The sequence below is a fragment of the Heterodontus francisci genome, chromosome 9 (genome assembly GCF_036365525.1).
Source record: "Heterodontus francisci isolate sHetFra1 chromosome 9, sHetFra1.hap1, whole genome shotgun sequence".
Classification (NCBI taxonomy): Eukaryota; Metazoa; Chordata; class Chondrichthyes; order Heterodontiformes; family Heterodontidae; genus Heterodontus; species Heterodontus francisci.
Window position 1 is genome coordinate 9922900 of NC_090379.1, and position 27662 is coordinate 9950561.

The following is a 27662-nucleotide window of genomic DNA, read 5'->3' on the forward strand; positions in this document are numbered from 1 at the left end:
ACTCACTTTCCCACCCTATCCCCATTCAGGGTATTAACTGACTAAGGGTAAACAGCTTCAAATCTCAGTTCTCTGAGATGTTGTAATGTGTTGTTTTCTTTTTCCCGTAGCTGCTGAGGGTTTGTATGTTTTTTGGGTGAGGGCTGCAGGTGCTAGTAGCTATGGTTTCATGGTCTTTCTTGCACGTGTAGCTGGGTAGCCATCAGGAGTCTCCAGTATTTGTAAAGTCACATTTCTGTTTGCATCATGAGGGAGCACAGTTTTGAGTCTGCTGTTCCTAAAAAGATGGGGAATGTGTGAAAGCATTTTGCATTATTATAGCAAACTTGGTAAACTGGCCTTTGGCATTAACTACAGGTATCATCTGTGTTAGGTTAATCTTAAGGTACTTCTTGACAGCAACTACAGGACTGGTGCACAAGCAACCTTTATATTTTCACCTTGCGTTATGATTGAGTAGGATCTGCAGTTTGGCAGGTCTGTTGAAGACTTTGAACAAGTGTTACCTTGTCCCTCCTGGGACTTGATACATGGCAAGTAGTGAAACAAAAGTGCTTTTCTGGGGGTTGAAGAGCTACATCTTCCACATCCCACTCCCTTCCATTCAATCCCATCGTCTGTTACTAGAAAGTTGCTGAAATTCTTTTGCTTCTATGGCATCCTGAATGCAGCACAAGAAGGGAGATTGGCATGAAGATTGTTTAATGCTTTATTTAAACAATGTGAGACCTTACAAGGTAGGCACCCTAATTACCAGCTTTCTCCCGGTAGAAACAAAGCACTGCCAAGCACATTCAGCAGGACGGCTCTCTTTTGTTGTCTGTCTGAGTACATGCTGAGCAATCAAATCAGCTGAATGAATCTAGAGCATAAATTCTCAAGGGAAGGTGATGTTGATGCACAGGCACGTCCAAATTCAAAAAGAGTGCCATTGAGTGGAGCTCCCCCTCCCACATGGCACCAAACCGGAGAAGCATCTTTCCTAATGTAACTGCGCTGTCCCCGTGAGTCGTTCATATTGCCTAATAAAATTGGTAACAGAAGTGCAACAGCTGTTTCTCCTTTTCTTCCCCTCTGCCTCCCTTCCCTTTGGCTTAATGCAAGCAAGTCTTCAGACTAAAGGATTCATGACTGGGCTTCATTTGCCATTACTGCTCTTTGTTAAAAGTGGAATTCATTTGTGTTATTGAACTTGTCAGCTTGATTGATTTGTCTAACCCTTGGGTGGAGAGGCTATGGAAGTATTTGTTGGAAATTTTATTGCATCTGGCTAGAATTGTAACAACTTCTTTGTCATCTGATTAAACATAAAATGTTTAAATATTTGTAAAATGACATCTTTCCTTAGTTACACATAACAGTAATCTCTAAATAGTAAAAAAAAATGTTGATCGGTTTGCTGCTGGCTCAGTCATATGTTGAACTCCTAATAGCACAATGCATTATGCCAAAATGAATATGCTTTATTTCCCGTTTTTAAAAAAAAAAGGCCTTGGAATGGCTTAAGTGCCATTGGCTGTAGAATTGCTAATGCTGCAGTTTTGCTAACAATCATCTGATAACCAAAATTTGTACTGACTTTATCTACTTACAACTTTAAGTAGCATTTCACATCTGGTACATACTGGTTACTGTTATCTGCCATGGGAGCCATTGTTAGTGAAGAAATAAATAAATTGGGACACCCTAATAACACTGCTGTATAGTTAAAAGTACCCTTTCATTACATGGCTGAATTAAATAGGATATATGGCGTTGAAATGGGCCATTCGGTCCATGCCAGTGCTTATTCTCCACTCGCGCCTCCTCCCATTTTTCCTTATCTAAATCTTATCATTGCAACACTGTCTTCCCTTCTCCCTGATGGTGCTTGCCTAGCATCTCCTTAAATACATCCATACTGTTTGCTTCATCCATTCCCTGTGGTAGCGAGTTCCACGCTCTCACCATCTATGGGTAAAGAAGTTTCTTCTGAATTCATTTTTGGATTTCTTGGTGATCATCTTGTATTGATGGCCTGTAGTTATGCTTTTCCCCACAAGAGGAAGCATTCTCTCTGTATCCACTCTGTCAAACCCTTTCATAATTTTAAAAACCTCTAGGTCACCCCTCCGCTTTCTTTTTTCAAGAGAAAAGCAACCCAGCCTGTCTATTCTTTTCTGATATGTATACGCACGCATTTCTGTTATCATCCTTGTAAGACTTCTCTACACCCTCTGTCGTACCTCTATATCCTTTCTATAATATAGTGACCAGAACTGCATGCAGTACTCTTAAGTGTGGTCTAACCAAGGTTTGATACAGGTTTAGCATAACATCCCTACTTTTCAATTCTGTCCCTCTAGAAATGAAGCCTAGAGCTTGGTTTGCTTTCTTATCGCCTTGGTAACCTGTAGCCCCAGTATTAGTGATTGGCCTATTTGTACTCCCAGATCCCTTTGTTCCCATCCCCCACCAAGATTTGCACCTTCCAAGTAATAACTGACCTCCCTATTCTTCCTACCAAAATGTACTACCTCACATTTATCCGCGTTCAAATTCATTTGCCAATTATTTGCCCATTCTGCCAGTTGTTTGCTCCTGCTACCTATCATCAACCTTGTTATACATCCTGCACTGTTTAATTCCTAGTCTTGTTTTTTCTGTAGCCATGTAATTCCTACTATATCTGGTTCCTATCAATGCATGATTGCCTCCAACTCCCCTGTTTTATTATGAACATTGTGTGCATTGCTGTACAGAAATTGTTAGCTTGTGTTTAATAGGATTTCCTCTCACATTATGTTTAACCATCTTTTTAGGCTCCTGTTCTATAATTCAATTTATTCCCTTGCCATCAGTGTCCTCCCTTACTTCATTCTTATGCTGTCCTTCCCTGTTTTGTTTACATTTAGGCTGCTTACATTTCTTGTAGATCCTTCCCCCCCACCTTACTAGTTAAAGCTTTTACCACCTCCATATTTACCCTTTCTACTGGGACACAGGTCCCATCCCGGTTCAGGTAGAGCCCATCCTATCGATGCAGCTCCTCCCTGTCCCAGAACTGGTGCCAGTGTCCCCTGGAAAGGATCTCTTTCCCACACCAGCCCTTTAGCCACGTGTTAGTTCTCCTGCTCTGTCGGCTGCTATGCCAATTTGTACGTGGTTCGGGCAATAATCCAGAGATTATTACCCTCAAGATCCTGCTTTTTAATTTAGAGCCTAACTTGATATTCTTTCAGCATGACCTCCTCTCTGTTCGTACCTGTGTTGTTTGTTCCAACATAGACCATGACAACAGGATTTACCCTCCTTTTCCAAGTTCCTCTCCAGCCGCCGTGAGGTATTCCTTACCCTGGCATCGGTGAGGCAACACACCATTCGGGATTCTTATCCTTAAGCCTGTAATTACATTTTGAAGTTCTCATGATTGTTACTGTGGGAATATTAAATTGCAATTAATTCTAGGTATATATTGTCTATCACTTTTTATTTCATTTTAGTACTGTAGTAGTCTTGCCATCGTCAGGAGTTTGAGCATGGGTGAAGAAATGGGACAGTAGCTGGCTGCCTACATACTCCCGGAACCTGACTCCCCTTCCTATACCACATGGTACAGCACCAATTGTGATTGAGCTCATTATTGATGAGCTAGAATGATTAACTGGATTACTAGTGCACTAGTTTTTTTTTTAAAATGCCACAAGGATCTGTTCTGGAGTGATGAGAATACACTGCACTCTGTTATGGTGGGTGAGTGGAGAAACAATTCATTCAACATTTCTCTTTGGGAAAATAAATCTCCATGCTTTTGCTAGAAGTTAGGGCAGTGGAGGATACATGCTCTTTGTATGACATCCCCCTCCCTGAAGATGCTGAATTCTTTCTGGCTGCACTGACATTTGTGACCCTTCTGCGTCCCACGCAAGTGGCCAGTCTTTGTATAGGGTAGTGGATGGAGGATGTATTCCAGTCAAGTTCAGTCCATGTCTGACATCTAGCTGCAACACATTGCAAGGGTTCATTAAATGGCAATCACAAAAGGGCTCTGCAAGATTGTTTCTCTCCCTGACACAGGCACTGAAGCCAGTTGTCGCAAGCTTTTTAACTTGACATCTGGTGACTCTTGTGAAATAATTTCGATTAAAAATAATTTGGCATTCCTGCAGTTTTGAAAAGCAAATTTCTAACCTGGAGCGCTTTTCGCAAGCGGCATTTTAAAGTTGTTTCTTTCTGTTAGATGTATGAGGAGAATCCCTCATGCCCTCGTATCTTGGGACTAACTGCCTCCATTTTAAATGGTAAATGTGACCCTTCTGAGCTGGAGGAGAAGATTCTGAAGCTGGAAAAGATTCTCAGGAGCAGTGCAGAGACTGCAACTGACCTTGTGGTGTTGGACAAGTGAGTTGTAGACATAATCTAATTTCTTAATTATTCTTTTTGTGCTAATATGAAGGATGTACTTTTTGAGAGCTAGTGTTACTGTAGGTTAACACCTTAATCTTTTATTTTATGCCTGATTATGCCTTAATCTTAAACCTGATTATGAATTCGATTCAGTCTGATGCAAAACAATTCTTCTGTGTTTACCTGCTGCAAGGGTTCTATCAGACGTATTTTGGCAGTCGCAACCCATTTGTTGGTTTTATCATACATACTGTAAACTGGCCATGCTTGATAACTGATGCTCCGAGAAGCTACAAGGTTAGCTGATGTGGAAGATAGCGTTGGTTTAGTAGAGATGCATGTCCATGATCGGACTTTGAGAGATATTGTTGGAGTAGAGTAGGCTTTTCTCTATTTGGTTCTAAATAATTGCTGTTTTTAGGGCACAGACAGTGCTGGATTGGTCGCATTTATCATACATCACTAGTTAGCCAAGAAGGCAGTGATGAGCCCATCTCTTTAATTGGGATTATTGCAACAAAGTGGCTTGGTACACCATTCTAGAGGGCAATGAGTGAACCACATAATGTGAGACAAAAATTGCATGCAAGCCAGATGGTATAAATGGGAGGTTTCTTTCCCTGAAAGGCAACATTTCAGTAGCTTTCATGGTCACTTTTGTTGGTGCCAGCCCACAAATAACCTCATATTGAATTCAGTTTCAGAATCTGCAGTTGTGGGATTTGAACTTTATTCTATCCAAGTCATGTTCATTTTATTATACCTGTGATGCGACCAGTTGTTAGTTTAATATGTTATACAAAATTAGCAAAAGTTCTATATTGACGATGTGGGAAAGGCAGAGAATGAGTATTGCTGAATATTATGCTTCATTTATTCTTCCCTTTTACTTAAGGTACTCTTCGCAGCCTCATGAAGTTGTGCTCGATTGTGGACCATATGAGGATAAAAGTGGATTGTATGAAAAGCTTTTAAAGGAGTTGGACGAAGCACTTAATTTTATTAATGATTTCAAAAACGCATCTGCACATTGTGAGGATCGAGGCCCAACTTCAGTCCCTAAGCAGGTATGTACTGAGAACTGTGTGTGTGGGATGCTCCCTTTGTAGTACAGTTCTATAGTTTAGTTTGTTGTTTACAAAGGTTCAACTTATTGTTTCTTTTGGGCAACAATGCTGAGGACAGTCCTGCAGATCCCAGTGACATGTTGGTTTAAAATCTCCTTAGCAGCAGGTTACTGAAGTCCCAACTGCATACAGATCACTGCTCAAGCTTGAAGGTAAAGGCATAACATGTTGTAGGGTATGGATTTGTACCGTGGTTCAAGACACATCAATTTCTTTAATGTTGGTGGGAGGGGTGCCTAATGGAAGGCAGGTGATTCCTAACATCCTAAATTGGTGCTGTTAGATGCCACATCCTCCCTCCATGTTTATTATCAACTGGTTATGGAGCTGAGTATGATATCCTGTGAGACTTATTCTACAAGCAGAAAATTTTTACTTCTCGAAATGATGAGTTGTCTGGGTCTTTGGTGATTCCCTTTCATTTATTATTTTAAAATTAGTTTTTCATTTTGAAAGTTTAAGACTGTGCTGCTTCTACCTAAGTGTTTTAAATTCTTCTGTTTTGTTATTTAAAGTAAATAATAAAAGGTCAGCTTCTGTGCTGAGTCATTGTGTGTCTCTTGTTTATTACAGGTACTGGTAGATTGTCGTGCAGTATTAACTGTTCTGGGGCCTTGGTGTGCAGATAAAGTAGCTGGGATGATGGTAAGAGAGCTGCAGAAATATATAAAGCACGAGCAGGAGGAGTTGAACAGGAAGTTCCTTTTGTTTACAGACACTCTTCTAAGGAAAATTCACGCACTCTGTGAAGAGCACTTCTCGCCTGCCGCGCTTGATCTGAAATACGTGACCCCAAAAGTCAGCAAACTGCTGGAAATCCTGCATGAGTACAAACCTTTTGAACGACAGCAGTTTGAAAGCGTTGAGTGGTACAACAACAGAAATCAGGACAATTATGTATCATGGAGTGATTCTGAAGATGAGGATGAGGATGAAGAAATAGAGGAGAAAGAAAAGACTGACACTAACTTCCCATCCCCTTTCACCAATATATTATGTGGGATTATTTTTGTTGAGCGACGCTATACAGCAGTTGTCTTAAACAGGTAATAGATGATAGAGCATGGGTAAGACCATGCTGAGAATCTTATCTGCAGTTTTGATAAGGAAATTGATGCATTAAGGAAAGGATTCAGAATAACTAGAATGAGCTAGAAATGGGGCCCTTTGGGAAGAGAGTTGCAGAGATTTTATAGAAATAAATTTATTTTGATAGAAGGAGATTGACAAGAAATGTGGATCTTCAAAATGCAAGATTTTATTTACAGTCAATTTCACATGATAGTTTTGGATGAGGAGACCATTTAACCCATTGAAATTCATCCATGCAGCAATATTCTACAGTTCCCCTCTCTCCAGTGTAACATCTAACTGTTAATGATTTGAGTTTTTACCTCTGCCATTCTGTCTAGAAGTTTGTTCCCTACATTGATCACTCATTATACAGAAATATTTCCTGACATCATTCCTAAATATATCACATGGGATCAGAGGTGAGCTGGCAAGATGGATACAGAACTGGCTCAGTCATAGAAGACAGAGGGTAGCAGTGGAAGGGTGCTTTTCTGAATGGAGGGCTGTGACTAGTGGTGTTCCGCAGGGATCAGTGCTGGGACCTTTGCTGTTTGTAGTGTATGTCAATGATTTGGAGGAAAATGTAGCTGGTCTGATTAGTAAGTTTGCGGACGACACAAAGGTTGGTGGAGTTGCGGATAGTGACGAAGATTGTCAGAGGATACATCAGGATTTCGATCGGTTGGATACTTGGGGAGAAATGGCAGATGGAGTTTCATCCGGACAAATGTGAGGTAATACATTTTGGAAGGTCTAATACAGGTAGGAAGTATACAGTAAATGGCAGAACCCTTAGGAGTATTGACAGGCAGAGAGATCTGGGCGTACAGGTCCACAGGTCACAAAGTGGCAACACAGGTGGCTAAGGTAGTCAAGAAGGCATACGGCATGCTTGCCTTCATCGGTCGGGGCACAGAGTATAAAAATTGGCAAGTCATGCTGCAGCTGCACAGAACCTTCATTAGGCCCCACTTGGAATATTGCGTACAATTCTGGTCGCAACGCTACCAGAAGGATGTGGAGGCTTTGGAGAGGGACAGAAGAGATTTATCAGGATGTTGCCTGGTCTGGAGGGTGTTAGCTATGAGGAGAGGTTGGATAAACTCTGATTGTTTTCACTGGAATGACGGAGGTGGAGGGGTGACCTAATAGAGGTTTACAAAGTTATGAGTGGCATGGACAGAGTGGATAGTCAGAAGCTTTTTCCCAGCGTGGAAGAGTCAGTTACTAGGGGACATAGGTTTAAGGTGAGAGGGGCAAAGTTTAGAGGGGATGTGCGAGGCAAGTATTTTTTACACAGAAGGTGGTGAGTGCCTGGAACTTGCTGCCGGTGGAGGTGGTGGAAGCAGGTATGATAGCGACGTTTAAGAGGCATCTTGACAAATACATGAATAGGATGGGAATAGAGGGATATGGACCCCGGAAGTGCAGAAGGTTTTAGTTTAAACAGGCATCAAGATCGGCGCAGGCTTGGAGGGCCGAATGGCCTGTTGCTGTGCTACACTGTTCTTTGTTCTTTTACTTTTTTGAACCAGTGTCCCCTTGTCCTACACTTGCAAATTAATTTAAAGTAATATTTTGAATATTTCAATAAGATCTTCCAAAATGTTTAATTTAAAGGGTTAAGTCATGGCAGGAGAGCTCAAAGCCGTGGTGTGCTCTATGTGAGAAGCCGGGAACAGTTCCAGTGCCCGCGACCAGCATGTATGTAGGAAGTGTCTCCAGCTGCAGCTCCTGGAAGCCCGGGTTTCGGAGCTGGAGCGGCAGCTGGGGACATTGTGGAGCATCCACGAGGCGGAGAGTATTGTGGATAGCACGTATAGAGAGGTGGTCGCACTGCAGGCTCAGACTCCACAGGTAGGAAGGGAATGGGTGACCACCAGGTAGAGCAGGGGGACTAAGCAGGCAGTGCAGGGATCTCCTGTGGCTATTCCCCTGCAAAACAGATATACTGCTTTGGATACTGTTGGAGGGAATGGCCTCTCAGGGGAAAGCAGCAACAGCCCAATTCGTTGCACCACGGTTAGCTCTGCTGTACAGGGGAGGAGTAAAAAGTGTGGGAATGCAATAGTTCTAGGGGATTCAATTGTAATGGGAATAGATCGGCGTTTCTGTGGCCACAAAAGAGACTCCAGGATGGTATGTTGCCTCCCTGGTGCTAGGGTCAAGGATGTCTCAGAGCGGTTACAGGACATTCTGAGGGGGAGGGTGAATGGTCGTGGTACACATTAGTGCAAATGATGCAGGTAAAAAAAAAAAAAAGGATGAGGTCCTAAAAGCAGAATATAGGGAGTTTGGAAGTAAGTTGAAAAGTAGGACCTCAAAGGTAGTGATCTCAGGATTACTTCCAATGTCACCTGCTCGTCAGAGTAGAAATAGCAGGATATATTGGATGAATGCGTGGCTGAAGAGATGGTGTGAGGGGGACGGTTTTAGATTCCTGGGACATTGGGACTGGTTCTGGGGGAGGTGGGAACAGTACAAACTGGATGGGTTACACCTGGGCAGGACTGGGACTGATGTCCTCGGGGGAGTATTTGCTAGAGTGGTTGGGGAGGGTTTAAACTAAAATGGCAGGGGGATGGGAACCTTTGCAAGGAGTCAGAGGATGGGGGATCAAAAATGAGAACAAAAGACAGTAAGGGGAAGAAGAAAAGTGTTGTTCAGAAGAATCGAGGGCCAGAATCAAATAGGGCCACAGTGAAAAATAGTGGGAAGGGGCCAAGTAATGTTAAAAAGACGAGCCTTAAGGCTTTGTGCCCTAACGCGCGGAGCATTCGCAATAAAGTGGATGAATTAATCGCGCAAATAGATGTAAACGGGTATGATATCATCAGGATTACGGAGATGTGGCTGTAAGGTGACCAGGGATGGGAAATGAACGTCCAGGGGTATTCAGTATTTAGGAAGGACAGAAAAAAAGCAAAAGGTGGTGGAGTTGCATTGCTGATTAAAGAGGAAATTAACGTAATAGTGAGGAAAGATATTCGCTCTGATGATGTGGAATCTGTATGGGTAGAGCTGAGAAACACTAAGGGGCAACAAACGTTAGTGGGGGGGTTGTATATAGACCCCCAAACTGTAGTGGTGATGTTGGGAATGGCATTAAACAGGAAATTAGAGACATGTGATAAAGGAACATCTGTACTTATGGGTGACTTTAATCTGCATATAGATTGGGCAAATCAAATTAGTCTCAAGACCATAGAGGAGGAATTCTTGGAGTTTATATGGGATGGTTTTTGGACCAATACTTTGAGGAACCAACTAGAGAACAGGCCATCCTAGACTGGGTATTGTGTAATGAGAGAGGAATAATTGACAGTCTAGTTGTGCGAGACCCCTTGGGGAATGAGCAACCATAATATGATAGAATTCTTCGTCAAGGTGGAGAGTGACGTAGTTGATTCTGAGACTAGGATCCTGAATCGTAGTAAAGGAAACTACGAAAGTATGAGGTGCGAGTTGGCTATGACGGATTGGGAAACGTTACTTAAAGGGATGACGGTGGAAAGGCAATGGCAAACATTCAAAGAGCGCATGGATGAACTGCAACAATTGTTTATTCCTGTCTGGCGCAAAAGTAAAACGAGAAAGGTAGCCAAACAATGGCTTACAAGGGAAATTAGAGATAGCATTAGATCCAAGGAAGAGGCATATAAATTTGCCAGAAAAAAACAAACAGACCTGAGGATTGGGAGCAGTTTAGAGTTCAGCAAAGGAGGACCAAGGGATTGATTAAGAAGGGGAAAATAGAGTATGAGAGCAAGCTTGCGGGGAACATAAAAACTGATTGTAAAAGTTTCTATAGGTATGTGAAGAGAAAAAGATTAGTGAAGACAAATGTAGGTCCCTTCCAGTCACATACGGGGGAATTTATTATGGGGAATAAAGAAATGGCTAACCAACTAAATGCATACTTTGGTTCTGTCTTCACAAAGGAGGACACAAATATCAGACCAGAAATGTTGGGGAACACTGGGTTTAGTGAGAGAGAGGAACTGAAGGAAATCCGTATGATTAGAGAAATGGTGTTGGGGAAATTGATGGGATTGAAGGCCGATAAATCCCCAGGGCCTGATGGTCTGCATCCCAGAGTACTTAAGGAAGTGGCCCTAGAAATAGTGAATGCATTGGTGGTTATCTTCCAAGATTCTGTAGATTCTGGAACAGCTCCTACCGATCGGAGGGTAGCTAATGTAACCCCACTATTTAAAAAGGGAGGTAGAGAGAAAGCAGGGAATTATGTACCAGTCAGCCTGACGTCGGTAATGGGAAAATTCTAGAGTCCATTATCAAAGATTTTATAGCAGAGCACTTATAGAACAGTGGTAGAATCGGACAGAGTCAGCATGGATTTACGAAAGGGAAATCATGCTTGACAAATCTACCATAAATATTCGAAGATGTAATGAGTAGAGTTGATGAGGGTGAGCCAGTGGATGTGGTTTATTTGGACTTTCAGAAGGCTTTCGACAAAGTCTGACATACGAGATTAGCATGTAAAATTAAAGCGCATGGGATTGGGGGTGGTGTAATGCGATGGTTAGAAAATTGGTTGGCAGGCAGGAAACAAAGAGTAGGGATAAATGGGTCTTTTTCCGAATGGCAGGCGATGACTAGTGAGGTACCGCAGGGATCAGTGCTAGGACCGCAGCTATTCACAATATATATTAATGATTTAGATGAGGGAACTAAATGTAATATCTCCAAATTTGCAGATGATGCAAAACTGGGTGGGAGGGTGAGTTGTGGAGGATGCAAGAGGCTTCAGGGTGATTTGGCCAGGTTGAGTGAGTGGGCTAATGCATGGCAGATACAGTATAATGTGGATAAATATGAGGTTATCTACTTTGGTAGCGAAAACAGGAAGGCAGATTATTATCTGAACGGCTATAAACTGAGCGAGGGGAATATGCAATGAGACCTGGGTGTTCTCTTACACTTGTCGATGAAGGTTAGCATGCAGGCGCAACAGGCGGTAAAAAAGGCAAATGGTATGTTGGCCTTCATAGCGAGAGAATTTGAGTACAGGAGCAGGGGCGTCTTGCTGCAGTTATACATACCCTTGGTGAGGCCACACCTGGAATATTGTGTGCAGTTTTGGTCTCCTTATCTGAGGAAGGGTGTTCTTGCTATAGAGGGAGTGCAGCGAAGGTTTACCAGACTGGTTCCTGGGATGGCAGGACTGATGTATGAAGAGAGATTGAGTCGGTTAGGATTATATTCGCTGGAGTTCAGAAGAGTGAGGGGGGGGAATCTCATTGAAACCTATAAAATTCTGACAGGACTTGACAGGGTAGATGCAGGAAGGATGTTCCCAATGGTGGGGGAGTCCAAAACCAGGGGTCATAGTCTAAGGATACTGGGTAAACCTTTCATGACTGAGATGAGCAGAAATTTCTTCACCCGGAGAGTGGTGAACCTGTGGAATTTGCTACCATAGAAAGCAGTTGAGGCCAAAACCTTGTATGTTTTCAAGAAGGAGTTAGATATAGCTCTTGGGTTTAAAGGGATCAAAGGATCTGAGGCGAAAGCGGGAACAGGTTACTGAGTTGGAATAATCAGCCGTGATCATAATGAATGGTGGAGCAGGCTCGAAAGGCCGAATGGCCGCCTCCTATTTTCTAGGTTTCTAAACTTTTCCAGCCTGCAGTTATATTGTAGAACTCTCCAAGATCACCTCCTAGACATGACCTCCCCAGGCTGAAGAGCAATTTTCTCCAATCTTTCATTTGTGTATTAGGACCAGAATTGGACACACTATGCAAGATGTGCCCTGACCAGAGCACAAGAGAACTTGATCACAACTTCCTTTGACATGTGTTCAACATAGTTCAACATTCTGTTGACTTTATCGATTGCTGCACTGCTTGGTTGGACATATTGAGCAAGACTAGGATTCCTAGGTGTCTCTCAGCTTCATCCTTAATGATTTCAGCACCATTCATGAAGGATGTGTTTGTAGCTAACCAGAATTGAGTGTAAAATTAAGAGGATAAATGTTTAGAATTTTGTCAACTACCTGTGGCTTTAACATCATTTGGAGGTTACAAATGACCTGTTGCATCACAGCCCGTACCTTTGGAGTAAAATAAATCTCTGACCTAAAGGCTCTGCTGATTTCACTGAGAGGGAGGAGTGGGAAGCTATTTTCAGGGCTGGGGGGGGGGTGCAGGGGGCAGGTGGTAGTTACTGATTGTTGTCGTCACCGACTTATTCTCTGATACTGTTTGTCTTGTGGCCTGGGCTATCGTTTATTTATCTCTCCATTGTCCTCTTCCTCCCATTTTATGGAGTTTGACTTAACTTGATTATCTTATCTCCAGGTTAATAAAAGAAGCTGGCAAGCAGGATTTGGAGTTGTCTTATGTCAGCAGTAATTTCATAACTGGTCATGGCATCGGAAAGAACCAGCCTCGTAACAAGCAGATGGAAGTGGAGTTCAGGAAACAAGAAGAGGTAAAAGCATCTCTTTCTCAAAGAAAAAAAGTTGCTATTTCACATTGAACTTTCCCCACTTGGACATTATCTCTGTTAAAGCTGTAAATCTGATCTCCTTGCTCTTGTTTCTGAATAAATTGTACAGGAATGTTGAATATGAGCTTCCATGGCTGCTATGTTGGTAAATCCAATAGTATATTAAACCCAATAGTATATTAAGCCTGTGCTGGGACGAGGGAGCAGTACCTCAGGACATGCGCGATGCCAATATCATCACCCTCTATAAAAACAAAGGTGACCGCGGTGACTGCAACAACTACCGTGGAATCTCCCTGCTCAGTATAGTGGGGAAAGTCTTTGCTCGAGTCGCTCTAAACAGGCTCCAGAAGCTGGCCGAGCGCATCTACCCTGAGGCACAGTGTGGCTTTCGTGCAGAGAGATCGACCGTTGACATGCTGTTCTCCCTTCGCCAGATGCAGGAGAAATGCCGCGAACAACAGATACCCCTCTACATTGCTTTCATTGATCTCACCAAAGCCTTTGACCTCGTCAGCAGACATGGTCTCTTCAGACTACTTGAAAAGATTGGATGTCCACCAAAGCTACTAAGTATCATCACCTCATTCCATGACAATATGAAAGGCACAATTCAACATGGTGGCTCCTCATCAGACCCCTTTCCTATCCTGAGTGATGTGAAACAGGGCTGTGTTCTCGCACCCACACTTTTTGGGATTTTCTTCTCCCTGCTGCTTTCACATGCGTTCAAGTCCTCTGAAGAAGGAATTTTCCTCCACACAAGGTCAGGGGGCAGGTTGTTCAACCTTGCCCATCTAAGAGCGAAGTCCAAAGTATGGAAAGTCCTCATCAGGGAACTCCTCTTTGCTGACGATGCTGCTTTAACATCTCACACTGAAGAGTGCCTGCAGAGTCTCATCGACAAGTTTGCGGCTGCCTGCAATGAATTTGGCCTAACCATCAGCCTCAAGAAATCGAACATCATGGGGCAGGACGTCATAAATGCTCCATCCATCAATATTGGCGACCATGCTCTGGAAGTGGTTCAAGAGTTCACCTACCTAGGCTCAACTATCACCAGTAACCTGTCTCTAGATGCAGAAATCAACAAGCGCATGGGAAAGGCGTCCACTGCTATGTCCAGACTGGCCAAGAGAGTGTGGGAAAATGGCGCACTGACACGGAACACAAAAGTCCGAGTGTATCAAGCCTGTGTCCTCAGTACCTTGCTCTATGGCAGCGAGGCCTGGACAACGTATGTCAGCCAAGAGCGACGTTACAATTCATTCCATCTTTGCTGCCTCCGGAGAATACTTGGCATGAGGTGGCAGGACCGTATCTCCAACACAGAAGTCTTCGAGGCGGCCAACATCCCCAGCTTATACACACTACTGAGTCAGCGGCGCTTGAGGTGGCTTGGCCATATGAGCCGCATGGAAGATGGCAGGATCCCCAAAGACACATTGTACAGCGAGCTCGTCACTGGTATCAGACCCACCAGCCGTCCACGTCTCCGCTTTAAAGACGTCTGCAAACGCGACATGAAGTCCTGTGACATTGATCACAAGTCGTGGGAGTCAGTTGCCAGTGATCACTAGAGCTGGCGGGCAGCCATAAAGGTGGGGCTAAAGTGTGGTGAGTCGAAGAGACTTAGCAGTTGGCAGGAAAAAAGACAGAGGTGCAAGGAGAGAGCCAACTGTGTAACAGCCCCGACAAACAAATTTTTCTGCAGCACCTGTGGAAGAGCCTGTCGCTCTAGAATTGGCCTTTATAGCCACTCCAGGCGCTGCTCCACACACCACTGACCACCTCCAGGCACTTACCCATTGTCTCTCGAGATAAGGAGGCCAAAGATATTAAACCCATACAGATAAGATGGTCACCCATTCAGTCCCCATCTGACAAAGGTGCTGTAATTGACATCAGTACAATGAGGCTGTGTGAAATTGGAGGTGGACAAGAAAATTGTGCAAACTGGAGGGTTATATTAACAGTGTAGAGAAACTCCCAGTTAGAAAATAAAAATCTGGTGATGCACCTGTTGGTGTTAATACTCACAGAGCAGGGCTCAAATCTGAGTTGGGGTCAGAGATCCTGATCAGATGTGTTAACATTTCTTTAAAGGGTGAGTTGATGCAAACTTCTACCAAGCATCTCGTGGCTGCTTTAAAATAGCAGAATTGTCACTAGATTTCAGTGAAGCCTATTGGTAGGTATATTCATTTTTCTAGTCTGTCCGCTTGAACTGTGAAAGGGGCCTACAATACAATTGTAGATTTTGGATTGTTCCTTCCATACTTGGGTTATGTCTGGAGAGAGCATTTTGAGTTTCATAATACTAGATTTAAGTACTGATGTTTGTAGGTATGTCAATGGCGAGAGCAGTAGAAGGGAAGGAATTAAGAGCATCACAGCACAGCATTCGAGTCTTGGTTTGTGATTTTTTTTTTAAAATAGCTTTTTTTTAAAACCAGTTTTATGAAAGCTCAGTTTTGAAACGGGGTGGATATCTTCACTGTCTCCTGAATCTGGTTGAGCTTTAATTTTATACTGGAATATTGTGTTCAATTCTGCTCACCACACTTCAGGAAGGATGTCAAAGCCTTGGAGGGGGTGCAGAGGAAATTTACTGGAATAGTACCAAGAGTAAGTGACTTCAGTATCATGGAGAAACTGGATTGTTCTCCTTGGAGCAGAGAAGGTTAAGAGGATATAGAGGTTTCAAAATCATTTAAGATTTTGATAGAATAAGTAAGGAGAAACTGTTAGTTTAGGCAGAAGGGTTGATAACTGGAGGACACAGATTTAAGATTTAAGAATCAGAAATGACAGGAAAAGTTTTTTTTTAAGCAGTGAGTTATGACCCGGAACACACTGCCTGAAAGGGTGCTCGAAGCAGATTCATTAATAACTTTCATAAGAGAATTGGAAAGAAAAATAATTACAAGGCTATGGGGAAAGAACAGGTGAGTTGGACTAATTGGATAGCGCTACCAAAGAGCTGGCACAGGTACAATGGGTTGAATGGCCTCCTGTGCTTTCGAACCATAGAATGATGCAATAAAGTTCAGACTGCCCACTGAATCGAAACTGATTTCCTCTTGGTATGGGAATGGTGCAACAGGTCTAAACCGGTGTAAGTGAGTAGCTTAAGAGCAGTCTTTTGAACAGAGCTTTGCTCCCTTACTCCGCCTAGCAGTGGCAAGTGCCATCCAAACTAAACCATTTGCTTTCAGACAGCTGTTTTTCCTACTTTGAAGCAAGCGACAGTTATGTGAGGCAAGGGAGGAGATATAGGGGCTTTGACACAAATTTTCAAATCCTCTCTGGCCACAGGAGAGGTACATGAGGACTGGAGGACAATGAATGTGGTGCAATTATTCAAGAAGGGTAGCAGGGATAAACCAGGTAAATTACAGGCCAGTGAGTCTAACATCAGTGGTTGGGAAAATATTGGAAAATATTCTGAGGAACAGGATTAATCTCCACGTGGAGAGGCAGTGATTAATCAGGGATAGTCAGCATGGCTTTGTCAGGGGGAGATCGTGTCTAACTAACTTGATTGAATTTTTTGAGGCGGTGACTAGATGTGTAGATGAGGGTAAAGCAGTTGATGTAGTCTGCATGGACTTCAGTAAGGCTTTTGATAAGGTCCAGCATGGGCGATTGGTTAAAGTGGTAAGAGCCCATGGGATTCAGGGTAATTTGATCCAAAATTGACTTAGTGGCAGGAGGCAGAGGCTGATGGTCAAGGGTTGTTTTTGCGAGTGGAAGCCTGTGACCAGTGGTGTACTGCAGGGATCGGTGCTGGCACCTTTGCTGTTTGTAGTGTACATTAATGATTTAGACGTGAATGTAGGAGGTATGATCAGTACGTTCGCAGATGACACGAAAATTGGTGGTGTTGTAAATAGTGAGGAGGAAAGCCTTAGATTACAAGATGATATAGATGAGCTGATAAGATGGATGGAGCAGTGGCAAATGGAATTTAATCCTGAGAAGTGTGAGGTGATGCATTTTAGGAGGACTAACAAGGCAAGGGAATATACAATGGATGGTAGGACTCTAGGAAGTACAGAAGGTCAGAGGGACCTTGGTGTACTTGTCCATCGATCACTGAAGGCTGCAGCACAGGTAGATAAGGTGGTTAGGAAGGCATATGGGATACTTGCCTTCATCAGCCGAGGCATAGAATATAAGAGCAGGGAGGTTATGATGGAGCTGTATAAAATGCTGGTTAGGCCACAGCTGGAGTACTGTGTACCGTTCTAGGCACCACACTATAGGAAGGATGTGATTGCACTGGAGAGGGTGCAGAGGAGATTCACCAGAATGTTGACTGGGCTGGAGCATTCCAGCTATGAAGAGAGACTGAAAAGGCTAGGGTTGTTTTCCTTAGAGCAGAGAAATCTGAGGGGGGACATGATTGAGGTATACAACATTATGAGGGGCATTGATAGGTTAGATAGGAAGAAGCTTTTTCCCTTAGCGGGAGGGGTCAGTAACCAGGGGGCATAGATTTAAGGTAAAGGGCAGGAGGTTTAGAGGGGATTTGAGGCAAATCTTTTTCACCCAGAAGGTGGTTGGAATCTGGAATACACTGCCTGAAGAGGTGGGAGAGGCAGGAACCCTCAACATTTAAGAAGTATTTAGATGAGCACTTGAAATGCCATAGAATACAAGGCTACTGGCCAGGTGCTGGAAAATGCGATTAGAATAGTTGGGTGCTTGTTGGTTGGCACAGACATGATGGGCTGAAGGGCCTGTTTCTATGCTGTATGACTATGACTCTATGACTTGGAAGTACATGAGACCACTTGAGATGATGCACACTCTCGTTTTGTCTCCCTTTCTTTGTAGACTGCGTTATCTTGTATACTCAACTAATTCGACACAGAAAAACCTCAAAAGTCCAGGGTGAATGGCAGTAAATGGCAGAACCCTTAGGAGTATTGACAGGCAGAGAGATCTGGGCGTACAGGTCCACAGGTCACAAAGTGGCAACGCAGGTGGATAAGGTAGTCAAGAAGGTATACGGCATGCTTGCCTTCATCGGTCGGGGCATAGAGTATAAAAATTGGCAAGTCATGTTGCAGCTGTACAGAACCTTAGTTAGGCCACACTTAGAATATTGCGTGCAATTCTGGTTGCCACACTACCAGAAGGACGTGGAGGCTTTGGAGAGGGTACAGAGGAGGTTTACCAGGATGTTGCCTGGTCTGGAGGGCATTAGCTATTAGGTGATGTTGGAAAAACTCTGATTGTTTTCACTGGAACGACGGAGGGGAGGGGCGACATGATAGAGGTTTACAAAGTTATGAGCGGCATGGACAGAGTGGATAGTCAGAAGCTTTTTCCCAGGGTGGAAGAGTCAGTTACTAGGGGACATATGTTTAAGGTGCGAGCGGAAAAGTTTAGAGGGGACGTGCGAGGCAAGTTTTTTTACACAGAGGGTGGTGAGTGCCTGGAACTTGCTGCTGGGGGAGATGGTGGAAGCAGATACGATAGCGACGTTTAAGAGACATCTTGACAAATATATGAATAGGAAGGGAATAGAGGGATATGGGCCCCGGAAGTGCAGAAGGTGTTAGTTTAGGCAGGCATCAAGATCGGCGCAGGCTTGGAGGGCCGAATGGCCTGTTGCTGTGCTGTACTGTTCTTTGTTCTTTGAATCGCAGGTGCAAAGTTATGACCTGCCGCATTGTTTTCCCTAGTCACTGATGGCATTAAAGCTAATGTCATTTTTTTTCTCCCCAAAACAATTGTTGCAGGTGCTGAGAAAGTTCCGTGCACACGAGACCAATTTACTCATTGCAACTAGCGTTGTTGAGGAAGGAGTTGATATTCCAAAATGCAATCTGGTGGTTCGATTTGATTTGCCAGCAGAATATCGCTCTTACGTGCAATCTAAAGGAAGAGCACGAGCGCCTATCTCAAACTACATCATGCTTTCAGATTCTGGCAAAATCGAAGACTTCAAGGAGGATCTCAAAACCTATAAAGCAATTGAAAAGGTACCTACTGGTTTTTCTCTTGATAAATACAAGCCTATTAAGGACCCACAGCAGATGTAGCATGGGTTGGATTATAGAACAGTTTACTAAATGCTGCAACATTTTACAGGTGTACAGAAATGATGTATTTTGTCAAAGCTTGAAATGTAATTGGTTTTCCTGAGCCTTTGTTCCATGGGCATGTTTTAGTGTCTTTCCCAATTGTTTTTTTTTCAATTTATTCTTGGGCTACAGGAAATGCTGATAAGTCCAGATTTATTGCCCTGACAATTCAGTGGCTTGCTAGACTAGGGTCATGTAGGTTGGAGTGATGGGGGAAAACGGGTTTTCTGAAGGAAATTAGTGAAGTAGTTGGATTTTCCAGCAGCTTTCATGGTAATACTTTCTGATGCTAGCACATGATTGCTTGTTTTCTACCTACATGGTAGGATTTGAACTCATGGCCTCTGGGTTTCAAGTCCAGTATGCTACTGTACTCCCAACTGATTGTTCTTCACGTCACCCCAGCTGATGAATGTTGGCAGGTTCTCATCATGTCTTGGTCTAACGTCCACACGCAGATGCCCTGTCCAAAGGGAGTGGAGCTCTGGATGAATTGCCACTTAACCCAACCCCACCCACCCCCCAACCCAGGAGCATAGAGGCCAAATATACTTGCCACAGAAACCAGCAAAATTGCATAGTTGGGACAGGCTCCTTTAGTGATGAAAATTTTTTTTTTAACACTTATTTCATTCGAGAGGTTCTAAGAAATGTCAGCACTGCAGTCTAAAGTAAGCTCTTCTACTTCTGGCATATCAAGGACCAGATTGGATACTTCAGATCCTGCACTGCAGTAAGCAGAGGTCTATCCATACTCATGAACTTATTCCCACAAGGAACTCATTTGAGACGAACCACCAAATCCAGATCATTCAACAACTTCTCTGCCACTCGAGGGAGAAATTTAATCCTGTTCTGGGCCGGATCAAACACAAGTACTAGAAAGGGCTATGAGTCATGAGTGAGCAATTAGTGGGTTACAAACCAGGTAACATAGAAATTAATGTATTCTTTATTTAAAGCTAATAGGTGACCATCCTTTAACATGAGGTTGAATCGCACATTCTGTTCCTGTGGGTTTGGTTCCAGTGCACCACCATTGACGCAAGTGCTAATCAGCATGATCAGATTTTTGTCTGTATTTCAATATGCTGTGTTTGCTGACAATGCAACCACTAGGTGGCACAGTACTAGCACACGTGCAGATGCAGCCTCATCGACTGAAATGTCACTGTCTGCGACCTCTCGGGCAGCTGCCTATAATAAAGATGGCTTAATTTGGCGCAAAAACCCCTTCACCCCTCAATGGCCATGCCAGTCTCGTCCATTTCCCCCCCTCCCCCACCCCAACAGCAGGATAGAGGGGCGATCAGACGGGCAGGAGGGAACGGCAAAGAACCGGCGATTGCGGGAGGGAGCTGAATGCGCCGATTGAAGCGATGATCACGGGATGGAGCGTGGAAGAGAACGCGGCGATCGCGGGAGCGAGTGGGGTACTGTTGGGGAGGATGGATGCGACGATCGCGGCCATTGAGAGGTGAGGTAGTGATCGGACGTCATTACCTCTCGTTGCCTGGTGACGTTGGAGTGCCCATGCATGGATTCATACTGGAAAGCTGGCAAATGTCCAATGAATTGGTGACGTTGACAATTGCTCTGCGTTTTCAGGGGACACTTGGATTTCAATATCCTTTCCTTTGAATTTTCACATGCATTACAGGGTGTGCTGACCATACAAGCCAGAAGGTTGAAGCCTCAATTGCTGTAACATTGTGTAGCACTTGGTGATCTCAGCTGAGTTGATGGCTGCAAGTGGTCTTAGTGCTTTGAGCTGCAGATGGTTAAAATAGCCATGATTCAAGCTCCTGTTCATAATCCAGTGATGTCTGCTGGCAAATGTACATGTATGAATGTTGGGTGAAGACTGAGTTTGTCTCATCCTGCATAGTTGAATAGGCTTCCTGTGAAGAATGCCTAGAGACATTGGGGACCATCTCCAGCAAGCATCAGTGTCTTCAGGAGAGTGGGAGGAAATGCCTTGGAGTTGATTATGACTGAAAATGTATGTATTTAACAGTAATTGCAAAATATTACTCTGTAGCTATATTTTCTGGAAGGTTCATATATTTCCATTGGTACCCTACTAAGATTCTCCGAAACAAATGCTCGAAGTCTGTGGATTCTACTGATGTAGAGGTAGACCCTGTCACCGATGATGATGATATGCTTCCTCCATATGTACTGAGGCCAGAAGAAGGGAGCCCGCGAGTAACTATCAACACTGCCATCGGACATGTGAACAGGTAGAGTCTGAGCATTGATTCAACGCATTCAGCCATTAGCAATGCCACCAATCTTAAATTTTTAAACATCTATTGCAGTAACTGCCTGTAGTTTCTTTTGTCACTTTATATCCTATCATGTCCAAAAGAAAGTACAAGATAACTACAACTACAAGCGGTGAGTGGGGTGGTGGGGGTGCCCGATCAGGATGGCAACCCCCAGCCCACAAGGAGGCCGCCATATATTATTAGGCGGCTTCATAGCTTCAATAGATTGTCCAACGATCACTGAAGGCATCAACACAAGTAGATAAGGTGGTTAGGAAGGCATATGGGATACTTGCCTTTATTAGCCGAGGTGTAGAATATAAGAGCAGGGAGGTTATGATGGAGCTGTATAAAACACTAGTTAGGCCACTAACTAGTACTGTGGAGTACTGTGTACAGTTCTGGTCGCCACACTATGGGAAGGACGTGATTGCACTGGAGAGGGTGCAGAGGAGATTCACCAGGATGTTGCCTGGGCTGGAGTATTTCAGCTATGAAGAGAGACTGGATAGGCAAGGGTTGTTTTTCCTAGAGCAGAGAAGGCTGAGGGGGGACCTGATTGAGGTATACAAAATTATGAGGGGCATAGATAGGGTAGGTAAGAAACTTTTTCCCTTAGCGGAGGTGTCAGTAGCAGGGGGCATAGATTTAAGGTAAGGGGCAGGAAGTTTAGAGGGGATTTGAGGGAAACAAATTTCACCCAGAAGGTGGTTGGAATCTGGAACACACTGCCTGAAGGGGTGGTAGAGGCAGGAGCTCTCAACATTTAAGCAGTATTTAGATGAGCACGTGAAATACCATAGCATACAAGACTACGGGCCAAGTGCTGGAAAATGGGATTAGAATAGATCGATGCCTGATGGCTGGCACAGACACGATGGGCCAAAGAGCCTGTTTCTGTGCTGCATAACTCTGTCTCTATGGCTTCCTCCAGTGCTGAAGTGCCCGTCCACCACTAGTAAAATACCATCAGCGGCAGGAAGAGGCCCTTAAGTGGCAACTAATTGTCCACTTCAGAGCCTCAATTGGGCTGCCACATACCCTGCCACTGGTAAAATAGCAGCGGGGACAGGTAGGCGACGGGCATGGTGCCACCCATTTCCCTCCAGCCCCGTTACCCAACAGCTTCCCACCCTATTTTCTGCCCCTGCGCCCACCTCCTCGCCCGCTCCCAGAGTTGGGGAGTGGGGTGTTAAATTCCGGCCACTGTTCCCACTGGTAGGAGAGTCTGTAACCGGAATATACAGATTTAAGATCATTTACAAAAAGATAAGTTTGGGGGTGGTGGGTGCATGTGAATTTTTTTTTAATGTGGTGAGCTATGATCTGGAATGCACTGAAAGGGTCGTGGAAGCAGATTGAATAGTAACTTTTAAAAGCAAATTTGATATATACTTAAAGAAAAAATTTGCCGGGCTATGGGGAAGGAGCATGGTTTTGGGCCTGAATGTTAGCTCTTTCAAAGAGCTGGCATGGGCGCGATGAGCTGAATGGTCTCATGCTATGCTGTATCATTTTTTGTACACATCCTTCGTTTCTAAAATGTTGTTCTGTTGCAATACTTCAGAACAGAAAAAGCCATATTTATTTTTTATTTTCTACCAGCATGCAGTGTTTAATTGTGAGGGAGTTTCCGCGGTGTACCCTGGGCTACTTTGTTCAGTGGTTATTGTAACCTAGAAAGCTCTAAAAGCAAACCTTTGTTACTCTATAAGGTTATCTATTATGAGATATATAAACCTGTGGGGATATTAATTTATTGTAACACACAACTTTCATGCATTTTATTTCTTAAAGTGTGCTTTGTTTAATAAAAAAAAATTGCCACTTACTAAGATTCCAAATTTTAACCGTTTTTATATAGTGTCTCATTACTCAAGATTATAGTAGTAATTTGGGATACTGTGCTTACATGGAAAATCATTTTGTAGTAGATTATATACAAGGTCTATACATAAGGACCTTGAAATCATAGTGAAGAAGTGTGGGCAGAGGGAATTCTACAATGATCAGCAATCCAACGTGAACGTGAAAATTACCCCCTTGGGTGCAAAATGTATAGAAACAGGAGTAGACTGTTTAGCCCTCGAGCCTGTTTTGCCATTCAGTGAGATGATGGCTGATCTGTGACCTAACTCCATATACCTGCCTTGGCCACATACCCTTTTGGTTAACAGAAATCTGCCAGCCTCAGATTTAAAATGAACTTCAAAATTTAATTGGCGCGCAGAGTTTGTACGCAAGCACTTCATATGCATGTACTTGCTCTGAATATAGCAAAATTGTTCTTGAAAGTAGAATACCAGAAACCTTTGGAAAGGGAAACAGTGATCGAGGCAGGGGCATGATTTTTAAAACTATAGAATACAATGGCCATAATTCTGTGACAGAGCACTTGTTTTTATTCTTTCATGGGATGTGGACATGGCTGGCTAGGCCAGCATTTATTGCCCATCCCTAATTGCCCTTGAGAAGGTGGTGATGAGCCGCCTTTTTAAGCTGCTGCAGTCTATGTCGTGTTAATAAGGGAGTTCTAGGATTTTGACCCAGCGACAGTGAAGAAACAGCAATGTAGTTCCAAGTCAGAATTGTGTGTGCTTTGGAGGGGGACCTGCAGGTGGTGGTATTGCCATGCATCTGCTGCCCTTGTTCTTCTAGGTGGTAGAGGTTCAGAGTTTGGAAGGTGTTATCGAAGGAGTCTTGGTGAGTTGCTGCAGTGCATCTTGTGGGAGGTTGTGGAAATGTCGCTGGACTAGCTAGTGCGGGTTTGAATCACGCCACAGCAGATGGTGAAATTTGAATTCAATTAATAAATCTGGAATAAAAATGCTAGTCTAATGGTGACCATGAAACCATTGTCGATTGTTGTAAAAACCCGACTGTGACATCGCTTGAAAGCAGGTAAGTGGTTATTTTTTTTCTCTCTAAACTAGGGCATTGGTTTGAACTAGAAGTTCAGAAATTAAAATTTCAATCGGCGTAAGTATAACGGTAAGTGAATTAATAATGAGTATTAGCACAGAGGATTGCAGGGTACTAACTAGATACTAAAAGAGGGAATGGAATTTTTTTTTAAGATCATGGATGGGCAGCTGAGCCCTGTTTGCAATTCCTGCTCCACATGGGAACTTCAGGACACTTCATGTGTCTCATGTGACCATGTATGTAGGAAGTGTCTCCAGCTGCTTGAGCTCCAGCTCAGGGTTTCTGAGCTTGAGGGTCAGCTGGAGTCACTGTGGAGCATCAGGGAGGATGAGAGTTTCCTGGATCGAATAAGCCTGGAGGTGGCCACCCCACAGGCAGAGCATGTTCAGGATAGTAACAAATGTCACCCCACTATTTAAGAAGGGAAGGAGAGAGAAAACCGGGAACTACAGGCCTGTTAGCCTTACATTAAACGTTGGGAAGATGCTTGAATCTATTCTAAAGGATGTGATAAATGGACACTTGGATAATGATCTGATTGGGCATAGTCAACATATATTTATGAATGGGAAATTATGTTTGACAAACCTGTTGAAGTTTTTTGAGGATGTTACTAACAATTAATAAAGGGGAGTCAGTGGGCGTGGTATACTTGGATTTTCAGAAGGCTTTTGATAAAGTCTGCCACAGGAGCTTAGCAAAATTAAAGCACATGGGTTGGAGGTAATATTCTTCTTTCTTTTGGGCCTCCTTATCTCGAGAGACAATGGATACGCGCCTGGAGGTGGTCAGTGGTTTGTGAAGCAGCGCCTGGAGTGGCTATAAAGGCCAATTCTGGAGTGACAGGCTCTTCCACAGGTGCTGCAGAGAAATTTGTTTGTTGGGGCTGTTGCACAGTTGGCTCTCCCCTTGCGCCTCTGTCTTTTTTCCTGCCAACTACTAAGTCTCTTCGACTCGCCACAATTTAGCCCTGTCTTTATGGCTGCCCGCCAGCTCTGGCGAATGCTGGCAACTGACTCCCACGACTTGTGATCAATGTCACACGATTTCATGTCGCGTTTGCAGACGTCTTTATAACGGAGACATGGACGGCCGGTGGGTCTGATACCAGTGGCGAGCTCGCTGTACAATGTGTCTTTGGGGATCCTGCCATCTTCCATGCGGCTCACATGGCCAAGCCATCTCAAGCGCCGCTGACTCAGTAGTGTGTATAAGCTGGGGGTGTTGGCCGCTTCAAGGACTTCTGTGTTGGAGATATAGTCCTGCCACCTGATGCCAAGTATTCTCCGAAGGCAGCGAAGATGGAATGAATTGAGACGTCGCTCTTGGCTGGCATACGTTGTCCAGGCCTCGCTGCCGTAGAGCAAGGTATTGAGGACACAGGCCTGATACACTCGGACTTTTGTGTTCCGTGTCAGTGCGCCATTTTCCCACACTCTCTTGGCCAGTCTGGACATAGCAGTGGAAGCCTTACCCATGCGCTTGTTGATTTCTGCATCTAGAGACAGGTTACTGGTGATAGTTAAGCCTAGGTAGGTGAACTCTTGAACCACTTCCAGAGCGTGGTCGCCAATATTGATGGATGGAGCATTTCTGACATCCTGCCCCATGATGTTCGTTTTCTTGAGGCTGATGGTTAGGCCAAATTCATTGCAGGCAGACGCAAACCTGTCGATGAGACTCTGCAGGCACTCTTCAGTGTGAGATGTTAAAGCAGCATCGTCAGCAAAGAGGAGTTCTCTGATGAGGACTTTCCGTACTTTGGACTTCGCTCTTAGACGGGCAAGGTTGAACAACCTGCCCCCTGATCTTGTGTGGAGGAAAATTCCTTCTTCAGAGGATTTGAACGCATGTGAAAGCAGCAGGGAGAAGAAAATCCCAAAAAGTGTGGGTGCGAGAACACAGCCCTGTTTCACACCACTCAGGATAGGAAAGGGCTCTGATGAGGAGCCACCATGTTGAATTGTGCCTTTCATATTGTCATGGAATGAGGTGATGATACTTAGTAGCTTTGGTGGACATCCGATCTTTTCTAGTAGTCTGAAGAGACCACGTCTGCTGACGAGGTCAAAGGCTTTGGTGAGATCAATGAAAGCAATGTAGAGAGGCATCTGTTGTTCACGGCATTTCTCCTGTATCTGATGAAGGGAGAACAGCATGTCAATGGTCGATCTCTCTGCCCGAAAGCCACACTGTGCCTCAGGGTAGACGCGCTCGGCCAGCTTCTGGAGCCTGTTCAGAGCGACTCGAGCAAAGACTTTCCCCACTATGCTGAGCAGGGAGATTCCACGGTAGTTGTTGCAGTCACCGCGGTCACCTTTGTTTTTATAGAGGGTGATGATGTTGGCATCGCGCATGTCCTGGGGTACTGCTCCCTCATCCCAGCACAGGCATAGCAGTTCATGTAGTGCTGAGAGTATAGCAGGCTTGGCACTCTTGATTATTTCAGGGGTAATGCTGTCCTTCCCAGGGGCTTTTCCGCTGGCTAGGGAATCAATGGCATCACTGAGTTCCGATTTGGTTGGCTGTATGTCCAGCTCATCCATGACTGGTAGAGGCTGGGCTGCATTGAGGGCAGTCTCAGTGACAGCATTCTCCCTGGAGTACAGTTCTAGGTAGTGCTCAACCCAGCGGTCCATCTGTTTGCGTTGGTCAGTGATTATGTCCCCCGATTTAGATTTGAGGGGGGTGATCTTCTTGATGGTTGGCCCAAGAGCTCTCTTCATGCCATCATACATTCCTCTGATGTTTCCGGTGTCTGAGGCCAGCTGAATATGACTGCATAGGTGTTGCCAGTAGTCGTTTGCGCAACGCCTAGCTGTTCTTTGTGCAGTACTTCTGGCTGCTTTAAGTGCTGCGGATGTTAAATCGCTGGGGGCTTTCTTGTAGTTCAAAAGTGCAATGCGCTTAGCGGCTATGACAGGTTCCAGCTCTTCATTATGAGATTGAAACCAGTCTGCATTTCTCTTCGCACTTTTGCCGTAGGTGGTCAAAGCTGACTCATAGATGGCGTCTCTGATGTGGGCCCACTTGGTCTCAGCATCCCCTGTGGGAGTGTTTTGAAGGGCTGTTACAAGTGAATGTAGAAATTTTTGTAACAGCTGTGGTTGAGAAATTCTGCTCGTGTTGATGCGCGGGTGGCCCTTCTGCTTGGAATGATGCAACTTCTTTGGTCTGAGTCTAACCTTGCTGCACACCAGGGAGTGGTCGGTGTCGCAGTCCGCACTGTGGAAGCTGCGTGTGATTTGAACACTGTTTAAGGCGGCTCGCCTTGTGACAATGAGGTCTAGCTGGTGCCAACG

At 44.2% G+C, this 27662-nt stretch overlaps 1 protein-coding gene across 8 annotated transcripts in view; it reads left to right on the forward strand.

Annotated features, from left to right (window-relative positions):
- Window positions 1-27662, forward strand: part of dicer1 (dicer 1, ribonuclease type III) — a 214083-nt gene that overhangs the window by 66964 nt on the left and 119457 nt on the right. For all 8 annotated transcript variants that reach the window (XR_010975645.1, XM_068038526.1, XM_068038531.1 and 5 more), the window contains 6 exons: window positions 4220-4380; window positions 5282-5453; window positions 6087-6559; window positions 12917-13049; window positions 18821-19063; window positions 21254-21408. Coding sequence is in view for 7 of the 8 variants with exons in the window: in XM_068038526.1 (XP_067894627.1) it covers window positions 4220-4380; window positions 5282-5453; window positions 6087-6559; window positions 12917-13049; window positions 18821-19063; window positions 21254-21408 (1337 nt within the window). In the remaining variant the exon portion in view is untranslated. The remainder of the gene's footprint in view (window positions 1-4219; window positions 4381-5281; window positions 5454-6086; window positions 6560-12916; window positions 13050-18820; window positions 19064-21253; window positions 21409-27662) is intronic.